Genomic DNA, 14,625 nt, shown 5'->3' with positions numbered 1-14,625 from the left:
GTATATAAGATCTGATAAGGAAGTTGAGGCAAAGCTTAGCTTAAGGTCAACTGATCATTAATCAACTGTAACTGCGCTTCTCAGGTAATCAGCCTGCAAAATGCTGGCCTACTCCACTCTTTGAAGACCCCACCTACAAAGAGCTGTAAAATGTTTGCTGAAGTAGATTAAACACAGCTTTAAGTGCCACCTATAGACTACAAAGCATGTTGTGTCTTTGCTTCAGGGTTAACCCACCAGGCTGACACTCTGCTGACTGTCAGTCCATCAGCCCACCCTATGCATAAGCTGTATCCTGACCTACTGTGTCCTTGCTGGGTCCATTATTGCTTTTGCGTGGTGCTAAGGCAGAACATGGGACACATTTTACGGTTTTTATCTTGCGGGGAGCTGAGCTGCTCTGATTTTTTTTCCTGCATGTCTCTGACCTGGCCATGCAGGGTATTTGCAGGAAGGCACTGTGAGGTATCAGTTTTGCTTGTATCCTCATTTCAGAGTGGGCAGCTCAGCAGCCTGGGTGAAAGGCTCACCTGGGACTAGGTGACCTGGCAGAGGCAATAGGCTGATCTGCTTTGGAAGCCATGCTGAACTGTATTACTATGTGTGTGGTGGATGGGAGTAATTTTGGGACAGCACCCAAATGTAAAATCAAGTAGAGGTGTGATCTAAGTCAGCTCATGAGGGTCAAGCTGTTTCTTTACAATTATTTCCAGATGTACGTTAAAGATGGCTCCGCTTGGGTGGAGGAAGGATCCAGGCTTGTTTTAACAGTGTTCCCAAATGGAGCCACAGCCCCATAGCTTTGTTTGGCCTGTCTGGCACGATGGAACCACATTGCAATATGGCATCTTTCAGCTCCCTCCTGCTTTCCCCGTCCCCCTCCGCTGGTGATTCTGTACTATAGAAACTACCTTAACAAAGTCTTATCTTTATCAAGTTCATGTGGAACGCCAGGTCACAAAAATATAAATCACATATCAGACACATCACATCAGTCCATGTCATCTGCAAAAATCGTAACCCTCCCCGTCCTTCATTCTTTGTTCTGGACTATCAAGCAAGGGATTATGATGATGCTCTTTGAACATATAAAGTGTTTATGGTCAAGTATTTTGAGATATACCAGGATTCTGTCTGGCAAAGTTCCTAATCATGTGACAACATAACCTTTAGTCATAGCTTCACAATATGCTGGCCTTGCAGAAATGAATGAATAAATAAGAAAGCAAAGCTGCATTGTCTTAAAGTAGCCCCACTTACAAGGGAAAGCAATCCGCGGATGTCCTACTCGTCACATGTAGAGTCCATCTTTTGGCTGTTGCACATGATGCTGGTGGAAGCGGAGTGTTCTCAAAACCTTTTGGTTGAACTGTGAAAAGAAATGATTTGGAGGCAATTGTAGGGATGCCTCAGACCTCAAAGATATTTGAGCAAGGGCACAAGGGACTAGACAAATCTTTCCTGCAGGCCACTGCCTAAAAAATCCTGAAGATAAAGCAAAAGTAGGAGGGAGGAGACACCTAGTAATTCTTCCAAGCCATTTTATAGTGGTTTGGGGTTTTGGAGAGTGTAGTTTTGCTCCAATTCTTCCCAGAAATTTTATTTCTTGTATGCTGGGAAGGGATGCGCCACGTGTGCGCGCCAATTCAGATCCTAGGTCATCAAATCAAGGTGAAGAGCTGCATGCTGCGACTGGTAGTCTGAGGGAGGCTGCGTGTCTGTAGGGGTGATGGAAACCCAGATGTGTCTTTGTAACAGTTTGCTCCTGTGTCCTTCAATATTTGCACGATTTCTCTGAAACGCAGCAGAAATAGCACACAGCACTGGGATCCTAAATATATGCATTTTGTCTCTTCTCTTAGAAGCCGTAAGGACAGTTTAGAAAGCGAGAGCTCAGCAGCTATCATTCCTCATGAGCTAATCCGCACAAGACAGCTGGAGAGCGTACACCTGAAATTTAACCAGGAGTCCGGAGCTCTCATTCCCCTCTGTCTAAGGTGAGTGAAGTCTTCCTCCTCCTCAGCTTGTGCTAACATGCCGCTTTTGCCTTGTGGTGTTGTTTCACCATACAGACATGCATGCAATGGGTCTTTAAAGGCCAGAGTTGAGGTATTTTGCCAAAACACATTAGAAACAGATGATTCTTTGCATGTGTGTTCATCGTGGTAAGATTGTTTCTCATTCTTTTTATGTTCTCCAGCATATTTTGAGTGCTGAAATAGTATAGGGTTAGTATAGGGATTTTTTTATTAGTCTAATGCTGGCAACTCCGTGATAAAGAAGGGATGTTTTACTATATTCTGTCAAAGAACACTCTTAAGTTGTTAATTCTGGATTATGGACTCAGACACAAGTGGTTGTGCAAAGCCTGTTTGCAGTCAGTTTATGCATGCAAGTGTTTTTTAGACAAATTATGTCACTTGCATGATTGAAGGAACAAAACATTGCGTGCATACTCTACATGTTGTCTTTTGAAGGTTCAGGCTGTGCATAGCACTGTAAGTGACTTTTCTAGGTTTCCACAATTTCAGTCAGCACTATTTTTAAAAAGGCCTGTGGCAAATGTAGTCCTTAACATAAAGATGAACTGTGGGGTAGAGACAAATGATCGCAGGTGATCGAGTTACTTTAGCTTAATGAGTTACATGTCTGTAGTATCAGAGTTATCAGCAGCAGGTGCACACTCGCCTGTGCCTGTTGAGAAACCAATGGGATAGTTAACACGAACATGTTTTATTTTACATCACAAATGCGTGAACAGTCTGTCCTGATCAGTTACCACAGCTCAGCTGACCAGCAGTAACTCATCAAGCAATTGTGACTCTGTTAGGTGCCGTGCATCTTACCTGAAGTTTTCCCCTTTGCATGTTGGAAGCCATGCATGCATGTCACACATGCTCTGAGCCTAAATACCAGAGCCATGATCTTCCCTGTGGAAAGCACTAAACGAAAAAAAGGGAAGTGATACAGAAGGTGGTCATTATGTATATTTTCTAGGCATTTGCTTAAGTAATACAGGTTACATTTGTCAAGCACTAGGGAAATGGATTACTAGGTATTGTCACGGTAGGTAAGTTTGGCCCCACTAATGAGCCTGCTTAGAAATGCGTCTTCACATTCCCACATGATGTGGAGTCTGGATTCTCTTCTGCAGTTTTCATCTTACTGAAAGACTGGCAGTCCCCTGCCCTTACATACATCAGCACCTCATCATGGGGATAGGCATGCAGTGGGATTTAGATGTATTCTAGTGCTGTAACAAGGCCCTGAGATTAAGGGGGGAGATAAGGGGGAGCTCCCTGCCTCAGAAAGAGGCTTGTGACCTGCTTTGTGGAGCAAATCATTCATATATTCCTGAAAAATTAATAGTTGCTGCCTTCAAAATGGTTTCCCGTGCTGACGGCAGAAGCTATAGTGATATATCTTCATCGTTCTGGTGAGTGCTGCTCACACCCTCTCAATTCACGCACGTGTATTTTATTCCCAGGGGAAGGCTCTTACATGGACGGCACTTTACATATAAAAGTATTACAGGGGATACAGCAATCACGTTTGTATCAACAGGAGTAGAAGGAGCCTTTGCTACAGAAGAGCACCCCTATGCAGCACATGGACCTTGGTTACAAGTGAGAGAGCCTCCTTCCTTTTTCTCCCCCTTCCTCCTTTACTGTGACCTAAAAATGATCCTGCTAAGGGCTTACGTGGTTTAAAAGCATAACAAACCTGTATTTTCTGCCGCAACTTCTCTCATAGCTCTTGCATAATATTTTCAGTAATTACGGACTCAAAAAATAATGGTGAACTGTTACTATTTATATTAATGGAACTCAAATTGATAAGCAGTGGCTGGAAAGTTCAAAAATCATCTGTGAATACAGTAGTGTCCATTTCCTGGAGTCAGCGAACACTTTACAGGCTGTATTTACTCTTGATTTTTTTCCAGAAAGGAATTTGGGGAGGCAGAGTGGAATGACCTAAACAAGAATGGAGCCAGGGCGGAAGAGCTAGAAAGCTGTGGGACTGTGATCCTACAGAGCCAAGATCTCGGTTTTACATCATCCCTACCAGGAGAGCAGCACAGAGAGTACAGCTTCTTTCAGTTTTAGCTCTTTCCTATCTTTCCTATTGATTCTTTTACAAAAGCTCGTGGTTGCTTGAAGCACCCACACGTTTTCTGCACCCAGATTTTTTCTGTATCACAGATTTTCCTTGGAAACTCCCCATCTGCTTGGTGTTGAGGGTCAGCCCTGCAGAGCAGTGATGCACTAATGATTTGATGGCATAGCGCTATTCTAACCTTGAATTTCTTCATGGTTATAAACATATTGCGAAAAGAAAAAAGCTTTGCGGAATGTGTTTATGCAGAAAAGCCCATCTCTGAGGGACTATATGCATGCAGTACATCTCTGCCTTCACTGTTACTGTGACATTCCTGCCCCTTCTGTTTGTAAGGCAGGGGGGTTTTTTAGCATCACAGTGTTGCAGTTAACCTTCCAGTGACTTGTTTTCAAGGCATTCCACTGCCCGTATTCATACGTCTGGAGGACATCATACCTTGAAATCTCTACGACTTGTAAAGGAGCTGATCTTGGCTAGAATCATCTTGTGTGTAGGGATTTTCAAAGAGCTTGTGTGCTTTGATTGTACTGACTGGAAAGTGCAACACTCCTGTAATGATTAACAGCAAACGGTCAGGTTTAAGGGTGGGTCATTTGCTGTTGGTTCCGGTGCTTGCCAACACATGATACACAGGGTCTTGTGACTGTGTTAACTCCAAACATAAGAGTGTTTGTTTGCATTTACATCACATCTCCAAATGTATTGATGTGTAGAGTAGTCAGGTAACCTCTAAACAGTGAAGAATGGCAATAATTAGGTCACCATTCAGACGTGTAACTAATATTAACCCTTATGAACCTGTTTGCTTCCATGCCTGCTGAAAATTATGGAAGTTTTTTGGAGTTGGTGGGAGGGAAAGATGGAGAATTGCTGGCTTCTGAGGGGTAGGGAGAAGCAAGTTCCCTTGCTTGTCTCGTCTACACAGGGTCAACGTATTGGATCTTCGCATCTGATGTGACCGGCTCTGCTGCTGGCTCCTGCCCCGTTCTGTGATGAGAATGAAGGAGGACAGACTGGGTGGGGGAGGAGGGGAGGCTAAAAGCAGCCTGGGACAAGAGGAGGAGCACTCGGTTGTGTGAGATACATGTGGGAGTGTCTGAGGCTCTTGGCTTAATATGCAGTGGGAGGCTTGATCTGTGCTCAGCGGTCCCTTGTGGTGTTGGGAGCAGAGGAGGGAGGTTCATGTGGCTTTACTTCAGAAGTAAAAGAAGTTGTGGTGCACAAAATTTCCAAGGAGGCGAGCTGTGTTTGGTTTAGGCCCTTGCAGCCTGGGCTGGCCAAGTTGGCAAGCCCCGCAAAGCTTTCACAGCAAGGCCCAGAGAGGATTTTCCTCCTCCCTTGCTTGGGACCCCAGGCACAGCGATGAGCTCCAAGGAGAGCTGGCGGCTGAAAGCATATCACTGCAACGCAGGGGCTTGTTGCAAAGACAAGTAAATGGAGGGACCGTGGAGAGGAAGAGAGGTGGCAGGCGTCTCCTCCCGTGGACTTTTTCCCTATCTTAGGGGAGGAATAAGAGCCTGAAAAATCCTGGCCTCAACTCTGCAGCAGCCAGAGAGTGACTCCTCTTGAGCCTGAGCTTTGGTACAGTGAAAGCCCAAACCTGCAGACTAAACACAGTACCTCCTGTTTACATCTCGTGGGCTGGAGTGGAGCGTGTCCAAGGTGGGACAGGCTGGAGATCTGCTGCACAGTCTATCAGCCCCTGCTGCCTGGGCTGAGCAATGAGCTGAGAGTCACTGGGCTCCAGTGGAGGGTTAGCAGATGACAGGAGTTTGGCAGGTCCCAGTGCCATTCCTACCAGACAGGTGTCCATATCACCACTGCAGCTGGTACTCGGCAGGAGCCGTTTTAGCAGTCTCAGCAGAAAAGGCAAGGAGTCATTAGACCACGGAGATTGTACGCCCCATTTCTATCAACAGTCTTTCCAGGTCACGTTCGAGGCATGTTAGTAGGGGAAGCCTGTCCTGCTGCTGCCCATGCTCTGGGGATGATTAGATTATTTCATTCTCCAGAGCTGTCAAATTGGCACCTTTCTAGACTCCTGTTTTTTTTTTTTTTTTTTTTCATTTAAGTAACTTTAATTAGTTCTAAGAAGCTAAATTCTATTAAAGGTCTAAGCATGTCAGGCTGGTTTATTTCTGAACTTCTTCCACTGTGTCATGTATTGTTGAATAGGGAAATTGCTTTGACTCAGAAGCATACAAACATATTCAAGAAGTCCTCCTTGTTAACACTAGACTCCTGTTTATATGCTAGTTACCGTGGCAAAGTCTCTGATGTGTAACACTTGCATTAACATTACACATGATCAAAGGCTTCTGCGGTTCTTTCTTCCATTCCCCCTTCCCCCAGTGCTGTGACAGCAGAGCCCCCACACTGCCTCCTAAGCACCTCTCCTCTCCTTTCCAAGGGGTGGATATTCCAGATGCACAGAGAAAGGCTGTGCAGGAGGTGTCTGGCCCCATGTTGGAGAGTTAAGGATGCTGATCATGCAGACAGACTCTGACATTAACTGCCTCACAGTGACATTCGTGTTCATGGTGGAGTGTCCAAGGTTCTTGATTCAACATCTGAGCTGTGCCAAGCGTGCAGTTCATCACAGATCAACCTTGTTTATCTCTAAACCTGCCCAAAGCAAGGTGAGGTTGTGCATGTGTTCTCCCTCCCTCCCTTACTTATGTTCCGGCAGATGATAGAGACACTCTGTTGAAATGTGTTACTGATCAAGCCCGACCCAATAAAGTTGCCTGAGCCTTTAATACATATTAATATTATCCTGGGGTAGTTTGTGTCAAAGCCTGTCAGCATGCATCATCCTTTGGGAATTACCATCATTAAGTCTCCAGTGATGGGAGTCAGGACATGCTTCTGCAAAGCTCCTCTGCTTTTATGTGGAGCTCTCTGCCCATCTAGCACAAAGCAGAGTGTTCTCCCCTCCTACCTTGCTCACCTGGACTGCTTACTCTCCCCTCTGGGGAGAAGGAGGTTTGTTTAACACTACCTTTAGATAATTTCTGCTCCTGCTGCTTTAGGCAGTCATTGTTCTAGGGAAGAAGATGACACTCAGGTCTTTGATCATGTGCAACGTATATGTTACGCATCAGATATTGCTGCAGACTGACATAGGAGCCAATACAGTACAGTAAAAACAAACCTATAGTTAGAGTCCTCATTAACTGCAAAATCTAGCACACAGAATTTAAGAAATATCTCTGTACTTCGGCCTTGCCCCTGTTACACATGTGTATTTCGATACTATATTTAACTGGAGGATCACATATATTTTTTACAAAGCATGCCTGCCTCATTCAGCGCACAAAGATGCAGCGTGTTTGGGGGATGAATCAGGAGTGTGGAGTAAAGTAGACTCTTCCCTATAGGACTTCCACTTCATTCGTTTGTCAAAATTAGAAGGTGTGTAGTGAATGAGGCAGGTAATTGCAGAAAAATCACAATAGTCTGATGGCAGAGCCTGTTAAATGTTGCCCTGGAGAATTGGATCCTGTCCCTGCCTCTACTGCTCTGTTTGTTCTCAGTGCTATTCCAGAGTCTTAAGCTAAAATGTTTTCAGGTGGCAAGTGAGTTCGTGTTCCTTGTTTTCTGGGTGGCCAGCTCAAGACCTGAGGTCTGATCTGTGTTCCCAGTGGCAGGAGGAGGCTGGGAGGAATTCCTCCGTGGGTACCACTGTACCCTGCAGGGCTGAGTGGGCTGGAAAACGGGGACCTGCAAGTCTTGAGATGGGCACCCGCAAGAAGTGGACGTTCCGACTCAGTTTTCTTTTCACTAATTTCCCCTTGTCTGTTCAGGAAAACCTTCTTCCAGTCATCCTGTGAAGATTAAGTCAGTGCTTGCCAAGCATTCCAGCTCCACAGATGAACACCAGAAACAATTTCAGGAAGAGATTAAAATTCGTTCTTGCAGGTCAGGAGAGAGAAAGGATCTCTCTGGGGTAGGGGGTCAGACTGGGAGTCGAAGACCCGTGTTGAGCTCCCTGCTCTTGTAGGTTTTCTCCGTGACTTTGTTAGGTCTCTTAGATTCTTTTAGCCTCCCTCCTCCATCTGCTGCATGGAGAGGAGCGCTTCCCTGCCTCGCAGAAATGTGAGGCTGAGCATATCAGAGGCTGTGAGAGTGGTAAGGACAGAAAGATTAGGTACTTCCAGTGTAATCCATGCTGGCAGTAGTCGGATGGAGCGTACTAAATAAAAGGGAAGAGAGTAGGAGGGAACAGGGAAACAACATGAATGATAATGAAAAGAAACGATGACTAATGCTGCATTCAGTGAGCAGAACCGTCCTGAGGACTGAGCAGGGCAGAGGTCTTGTGGGAGAAGAACGGCAGGCGATCCTGTGATTACAGATTTGTTTTGGCAGATGTATGCTGGGGCCAAATTAGCATGGGGCAGGCAATTCCTGTGCAGCCATTTCCAAAGTTTTGTATGCCCGATCTTGTTGGTCTCTGAGTGTAGAGGTTTTTTTTCCAGGTAATTTACTTGGTTTCAGAACGAATCCTGTTAGGCAGATGGAGGCTATGGTTCATTTGCAGTTGGCACCCTCCAATTCTCGGCACAAGGTCTGTGTCTCCGCGTGAGCTGAGGAGCTCACAGCGTCAGTGGGGTATTATCCTCTGGCACCAGCCGCTGCTGGAGGATGGTCTTTGCTCGTCCCCCATGCCAGTAGGTTCACAACATCCAGCAGACAGCATGTGGATGCTGAGGCTGTGGAAATAGGGTTCTCCTCCAGCCTCCCTGCCCTTTGTGTCACCTCTGGCTTTGGCCTCTGATCTGCCCTCCATCCTGTTTTTCTGTGTCTCTGTCTTCCCCTCATCCTGGCCCGTCTCTGCTTTCCTCTCCTCCCCTTCATTCAAGTTGGCAAATTCCTTCTCCTCCTCCTCCACGCGGCCTGACTTCCAGCAGAAACACTGAGAGCACCGGAGAGTTTCCCTGCCTTTAGTCCTGATGTGCCTGGTGCCATAGCAATCCCTCGCTGCTCAGAGGAATGATCAGAAGGAAAACTACTCCTTAGCTACCTCTGCCCTGTGTTTGGGGCAGAGCTGCCTTGGGCTGGGACATGCTCAATAAAGAAGGGCTCTTCAGTACATTTTTCTGCCTTCCTCTGAAAGTCTATGGACAACAAGTGACTTTCAGAGGCTTCTGACTTGGCAAAGCATTTTCACGATGGGGAGAAAGACTTTCCCTTGACCTCCAGAGCGCTTTTTTGCTAATCTTCGTCACCCTTCTTGTAAGGGGTAGTTCTCGTGCTTTGCAGCAAAATGATCATACGCATTTGTTAGTACTGTCAAAAAATACTTTTTCCAAAATACCTCTCTAAGACAACTTGATTCCTTTTTCCCTCAAAACCTTTTAAAAAAATCAAAAACAAGGCATCCAGCGTGGAAAAATAAGTTGAGGCAAGGCATCCAGCATGGAAAAATAAGTTGAGGCTTAGGACAGCAAGGTCAAAATTCTCATAGAAAATGTTAAATGTGCCTGTAGGCAGGATAGGTACATGGAGGCTGTGGGAAGCATCCAGCATTCAGGAGCTATCAACATGCACTATCTATGCTGGCAGTCACGGTGGGTGAGGTGCGGGGGATTACTGTGAGCAGGGTCATGGGGGACGATCCATTCTTTTGGTTTGGCAACCTAAGTGAAAAATCTGGGAAGAAGATCAGACTGAGCCCAATCTTTAAATATTTTCAGTTTTTCTTGCTGAAACAAAAGTCTTAAAGAGACCAAAAGCTGAAAAAAAAAATCCTTTTGTGTTGAATGAAACCAGAAATAGAAGGTTTTCTTCAATAAAAACAGGAAAAAAAATCTAGTTTTGCAGAATGGAGCTGGAGTTGTTAGAAGTTTTGCCTTCTCTAATCAATACTTGAAGGATAAAACACTCGTGTAGGATATGAGAAACTCATATTTTATTCTTTTCCTTTTATTTGAACCCCTATTTCTACTTCTTGGCTTTATGGGCACCACAACTATAAGGTATTTTGGTTCTTCCTCGGCTCATCCAATTGGACTTGTTCCACATCATATAAAATACTGAATTAGTCACAGAGACAGAGAGCACAAGAGAATGACTCTGTTCCGGTAGAGTTAGGACATTCCCCTGGAAATGAGCACATCTGGTTCTTCTCTCTGCTATACCACATGTTAAATCATTTATGCACATTGGCATAATGGCAGCAGCAGAGGTTCAAAGCAATGTTTGAAAGAGCTACTCTGATGCTTGAGATACTCGCTTATAAGTGGCAGCTATGGATTGAGTCCTCTCCTGAAGAGATAGCGATTGATTTTTGGTCTCCCCAAACTTGAATAGATGCGTTATGCCTAGCATGGTGAGTTTAAGGACAACACCCATAAACTGGTTTAAGTCGTGCACAACTACAACCTGCTCTTCTCCAAAGTAGTTTTATGCATCTACCCCAAGAAAAACTTTTTCAGAATCTTTTGGGTGGCTTCCCCCAAATTCTTGAGTGGGTCTAGGAAATCTAAGCTAACACTTTTCCTAAGTTTATCGTCTTCCCCAGGCACTCCCCAAAACCTCACTGCATTATCCCTTTGTGTTCTTCTATCTCGCTGCTGAATGAGACACTGGAAGAAACTTACACTAGGGTAGAAATGTCCCGTTAGGTCATCACGATCCTCCCCGTATCAACTCTCCTGCAGCATGTTCTCTAGTACTTTGTCCAGGCTAGTTTTGGATGAGTCAAGTTCTTTCATCCTTCTTAAGCTGACTGACTATCCTGCCATCTAATGCCCCTCCCTTGCTACTCAAACTACATTTTGGCTACTTTGTGTAGGTTTTCTTCCACCCACTTGGAGCATTCCCTGAAATGCCTGTTCTTCCTTTGCTTTTTCACTCTGAAAGAATTGGTGTTGCCTGTTGTCTTGGCTCCCTTGTCCGCCCTCTTCCCAACTGAGCCAGACTTTATGTGTTCACTCAAAGCAGCCCTGTCTGCAAGACGGATCTCATCAGGCTGGGCTCTGAGGAGCCCAGGTCCCTGGGATCAGCCTTGCAGTTGGGAATGTCATGGAGAAGTCCCACAAGGTCAAAATCTTTCAGCATCATCATATACTTCCTCTTCTGGGATTGTAACATTGCGGTGTGAAGCAACAGGGTCCCTGAGGCATCTGTGAGTGGATGTTTTTCCTTTACAAGGAGAGCTGTGAATCTCCCGGAAGAGCAACAGTGGAATTTCCCATCAAAGGTGTTTGTTGCAATACTGGTACCTTTGAGGCGGTAATGAGAGCTGTGGTGGATTCAGGCAGCAAGGTGGCCTTCCCAGACACTGTCAGGGCTGGGCGTGACGTAGAAAGATGCAGTGACAAGGCCTCTGCCCTGAACCACTTGCAGTCAAAGCAAAGCAGTGCAAAGAAGACCAAGCCAAGGGGAGAGCAGAGAGATGGGCTTGGAGACGCTTGTGGCACAAAGCATGATTCATCAGGGGGTTTTACTGGTGATGTTTAATTTCAGTGGGAAATGCTGATGCACTTTAACTTCGCTTTTTGCTGTGCTGTTGACAGGAATTAAGCTGAAACATTTTTAGGGCAAAGGACTCGAAAAGTTGCTGGATGTTTGCAGATGTAACAGATGACATGTGGTTTAGGGTACAGCTGCTCCACCCATTCCAGGCATAGCACCTAGATGGATGAACAGTTTCTTAGAAGGGTTGGTATGGTTTACATAGGGGTTTATTGCAATGTGTCCCCACCTTCTCTGGCTGCGCTGTACAAGCCAGCTTTGTACTAAGTCCAGAACTAATAAAACATGGTTTCCTTTCTTTGACAAACCTGCTAGAAAAGCAAGTGGCAGTGTTTAATGCAAACAAAGCACTAGGGCAAAGTGTGGGCTTGTTTGGTTTGTTTCTAGGTAGGCAAGAAAATTTTGGGTATTGTCAGTAAAAGCACCCCTGCTTAATTGTCCCTGGGCCAATCGTTTGTGTCTTGCCCTGGACAAAGCATGTTTCTTGAAGTTGGACAGAGCTGCAGCTCGATTCCTAGCTCAGCTTCTGAGGGTCTTCCTCGATCAAAGACTTGCCAGCTGTGCCAGGCTTTCAACATTGATGTGGCCTCTGGTCCCGTCCAGCCTCTCCTGAGCTGAGAATTTTAATCCCTCGTGGCAGGGTTGAACCCTATAGTGAGAGATGGAGTGTTAACTCTGGGGTGGACCTATAAGCTGACTATAAAGTCTTTAATGTTTTACTAAGAACCGATTGCTTTCAAAGTCAGCCGAACTGGTCTAGAGCCCCATGACCTTGGGTACATTTTTAGATCTCGCCTGTTTTCATACACTCGCAGCCACGTACCTGTAACGAGTCACGATACAGGTTTCTCAACTATCTGCGGGTATGAAAGCTTCAACACTGAAAGCTTCAACACAAGCTCCTTCAGTTGACCTGTAGGTAAGCCCTGTAGGTAAGAAGCAGGTTTCAGCAAGCTCAGGTGGGACTTGCCACGAGAGGGAGACATCATGCATGCAGCCCGTGTGTTCCCTGAACACATCCACCTAAATAAGACAGCCTAGCCTGGTATTTTGTAACATGTCTGGACACATGCAGCTATTAGTGAGGCAGTGAGAACCCAAACGTCAGACCTCAGTTGTGCGGTAGGTGGCTGTGATAGAAAACAGGGACTTATCTTTTGGCTAGTCATCGTCTTCCAAGCATCTGCAGCATGACTAACAGTCACAGAGCCGCAAAGCACACAGAAAATGAAGACTGGATCTGCTAGCAATGGGATAGCACGTGTCCGGGCCTCTCTGGGTCAGGTCAGGGAGATCCTGGTGCGAGCAGGACCGTGCAGCACTGAAGGAGATGTTTCAGATACCTGCAGCTGGCTGGCGAGGCCGTTCCCTGTTCATACTGCAAACAGCCATTACAAAGGCTGAGCTACACCCTGTAACCAGCTTCGGCAGGCTAGGCCGGCAGGATTGTTTGCACAGAGCTGTGAAAACACAGCGCTGCGAGCACCCAGCCGCTGCGGCACCTGGGATGCCCGCTGCTGCTCAGGAGAGCTCCTTCGCTTCCTCAACACCAGCCGAGAGATTTCATGGGAGAAAAGGCCTGTTCAGTGCGCATGGGAAGGCTTCGTTTGCCTTCTGGATTGCGTCAGCTTTTCCCATGGCTGCAGCACAACAGCAGGGCTCTGTTTTCCTTTGGGAAGGGAATAAGCTGCTTCATCATTGTGATCTCTGTGCAGTGTCCTGTTGATAAGATCAGTTAACAGCATCGGAGGAAAACTCTAGATTCAGGTCTGAAATATAAAGTGAGCAGGGCCTATTTGTTTAATTTGAGCTTCTAAGGTTTAAATCCCAGAGGAAATTAAATTAGGTGCCTAGAGCAATGGCAGTCTGTCATGTTTATTTGGTGGGAATGTCACCTTTAATATCATGCACATATAACGTGTGTGCGTTAATGTAATGGGGTATCATACTGTGCAGGAGCAGGCATGCTACAAGAACTGGAAACCTGAAATATTGTGAGTGAGGGAAGCTGAGATGGGGTTGGATTTATTCTCATCCTTCTCCATAGGATCAAAGGCATTCAGCAGCATGAAGGTGGTTTTGCTGATTGCAGGTGGGGATGGCAGCCTGATCTATGAGCACAGGCCTTAATGCTCTTGGGCCGTTTTGATTGGGCTACTTCTAAGAGGAGAAATCTTGTCTAGACGCAAATCCAGGATGGCAATACTTCTTGCTTCAAAGCCCTCTTCAGCAGCTGGTGTGCTGCGGACGCATGCCTTCCCCCTGCATCCTCGGGGAGCTCAAGGGTGCCGAGGGACATGGCTGCTTGTACATTTGGTCACACCTGCACTTCGGAGACTCCCTTCTTCTCCAGGAAGGAGAGCAGGTCTCCCCAGCAGCCTGGGGTAGTAGGGTTTGGGATGGCTTTTTTCTGACTCGGGCTGTTGAGGACGGGCTCTGAGTGACACGCTGTGTGAATGTCACTGCAGCAGTTTGTCATTGCAGCCTGCGATGCCTGCCCTCCACCAAAGTTAACTGTCTATGCAGGGCTTGCAGAACAGCGCTGCGATCTTTTCTCAGCGCGCTGCATAGAGCAGGCTGCCATTGCTTTGATCCCACGAACGCGGTCCACAAGGCAGCTGAACTGTGGACTCCTGTCCCACTCCACTTGTCAGACCTTCAGGGAGCCAGTTCAGCTCACTAAATCAGTGGAATTTGGGATTTTTTTTTTCAGCTGGGTAACCAAAACTCACTGAGCGGGGGCAGTGAGCTGCAGATGGGCTCGGCCATCTCAGGGGGTTGCACCCCAGGTCAGTCCTAGCCACAGTGCTCCATGTAGGTTTGTTGCTACTCTGGGGGTCTGTGGCTTAGCCGGCACCTGACCTGTCCCCCCCTTCACTCTCTCCACCCTTTGCTGTTTACCCCTGCACACCCTGTCTTGTTTTCCTCCAGCCTCAGAGCAGCTGGCTGCCTTGCACACGTGGTTACCATTTCTCTCCTGCCTCTGGCACCTTGGGAGCACCCAGGGGTCTTCCTGCTGCGCTT

General features: G+C 46.5%; 1 protein-coding gene across 2 annotated transcripts in view; it reads left to right on the top strand.

The window, feature by feature from the left end:
* The window catches only part of SUFU (suppressor of fused homolog (Drosophila)), an 85,532-nt gene that overhangs the window by 64,919 nt on the left and 5,988 nt on the right, over positions 1-14,625 (top strand). The window contains exons 8-10 of one of the 2 annotated variants that reach the window (XM_009323234.1): positions 1,863-1,997; positions 3,488-3,626; positions 3,944-4,918. In XM_009323234.1, coding sequence (XP_009321509.1) covers positions 1,863-1,997; positions 3,488-3,626; positions 3,944-3,973 — 304 coding nt within the window. In that variant the 3' untranslated portion in view covers positions 3,974-4,918. Of the gene's footprint in view, positions 1-1,862; positions 1,998-3,487; positions 3,627-3,943; positions 4,919-14,625 lie in introns of those variants that run through there. The other variant, XM_009323233.1, reaches the window with a different exon arrangement.

The sequence above is a fragment of the Pygoscelis adeliae genome, unplaced genomic scaffold (assembly GCF_000699105.1).
Source record: "Pygoscelis adeliae isolate BGI_AS28 unplaced genomic scaffold, ASM69910v1 Scaffold294, whole genome shotgun sequence".
Taxonomy (NCBI): domain Eukaryota; kingdom Metazoa; phylum Chordata; class Aves; order Sphenisciformes; family Spheniscidae; genus Pygoscelis; species Pygoscelis adeliae.
The sequence above is the reverse complement of the archived record's forward strand: the minus strand, read 5'-3'. Positions and strand labels throughout refer to the sequence as shown.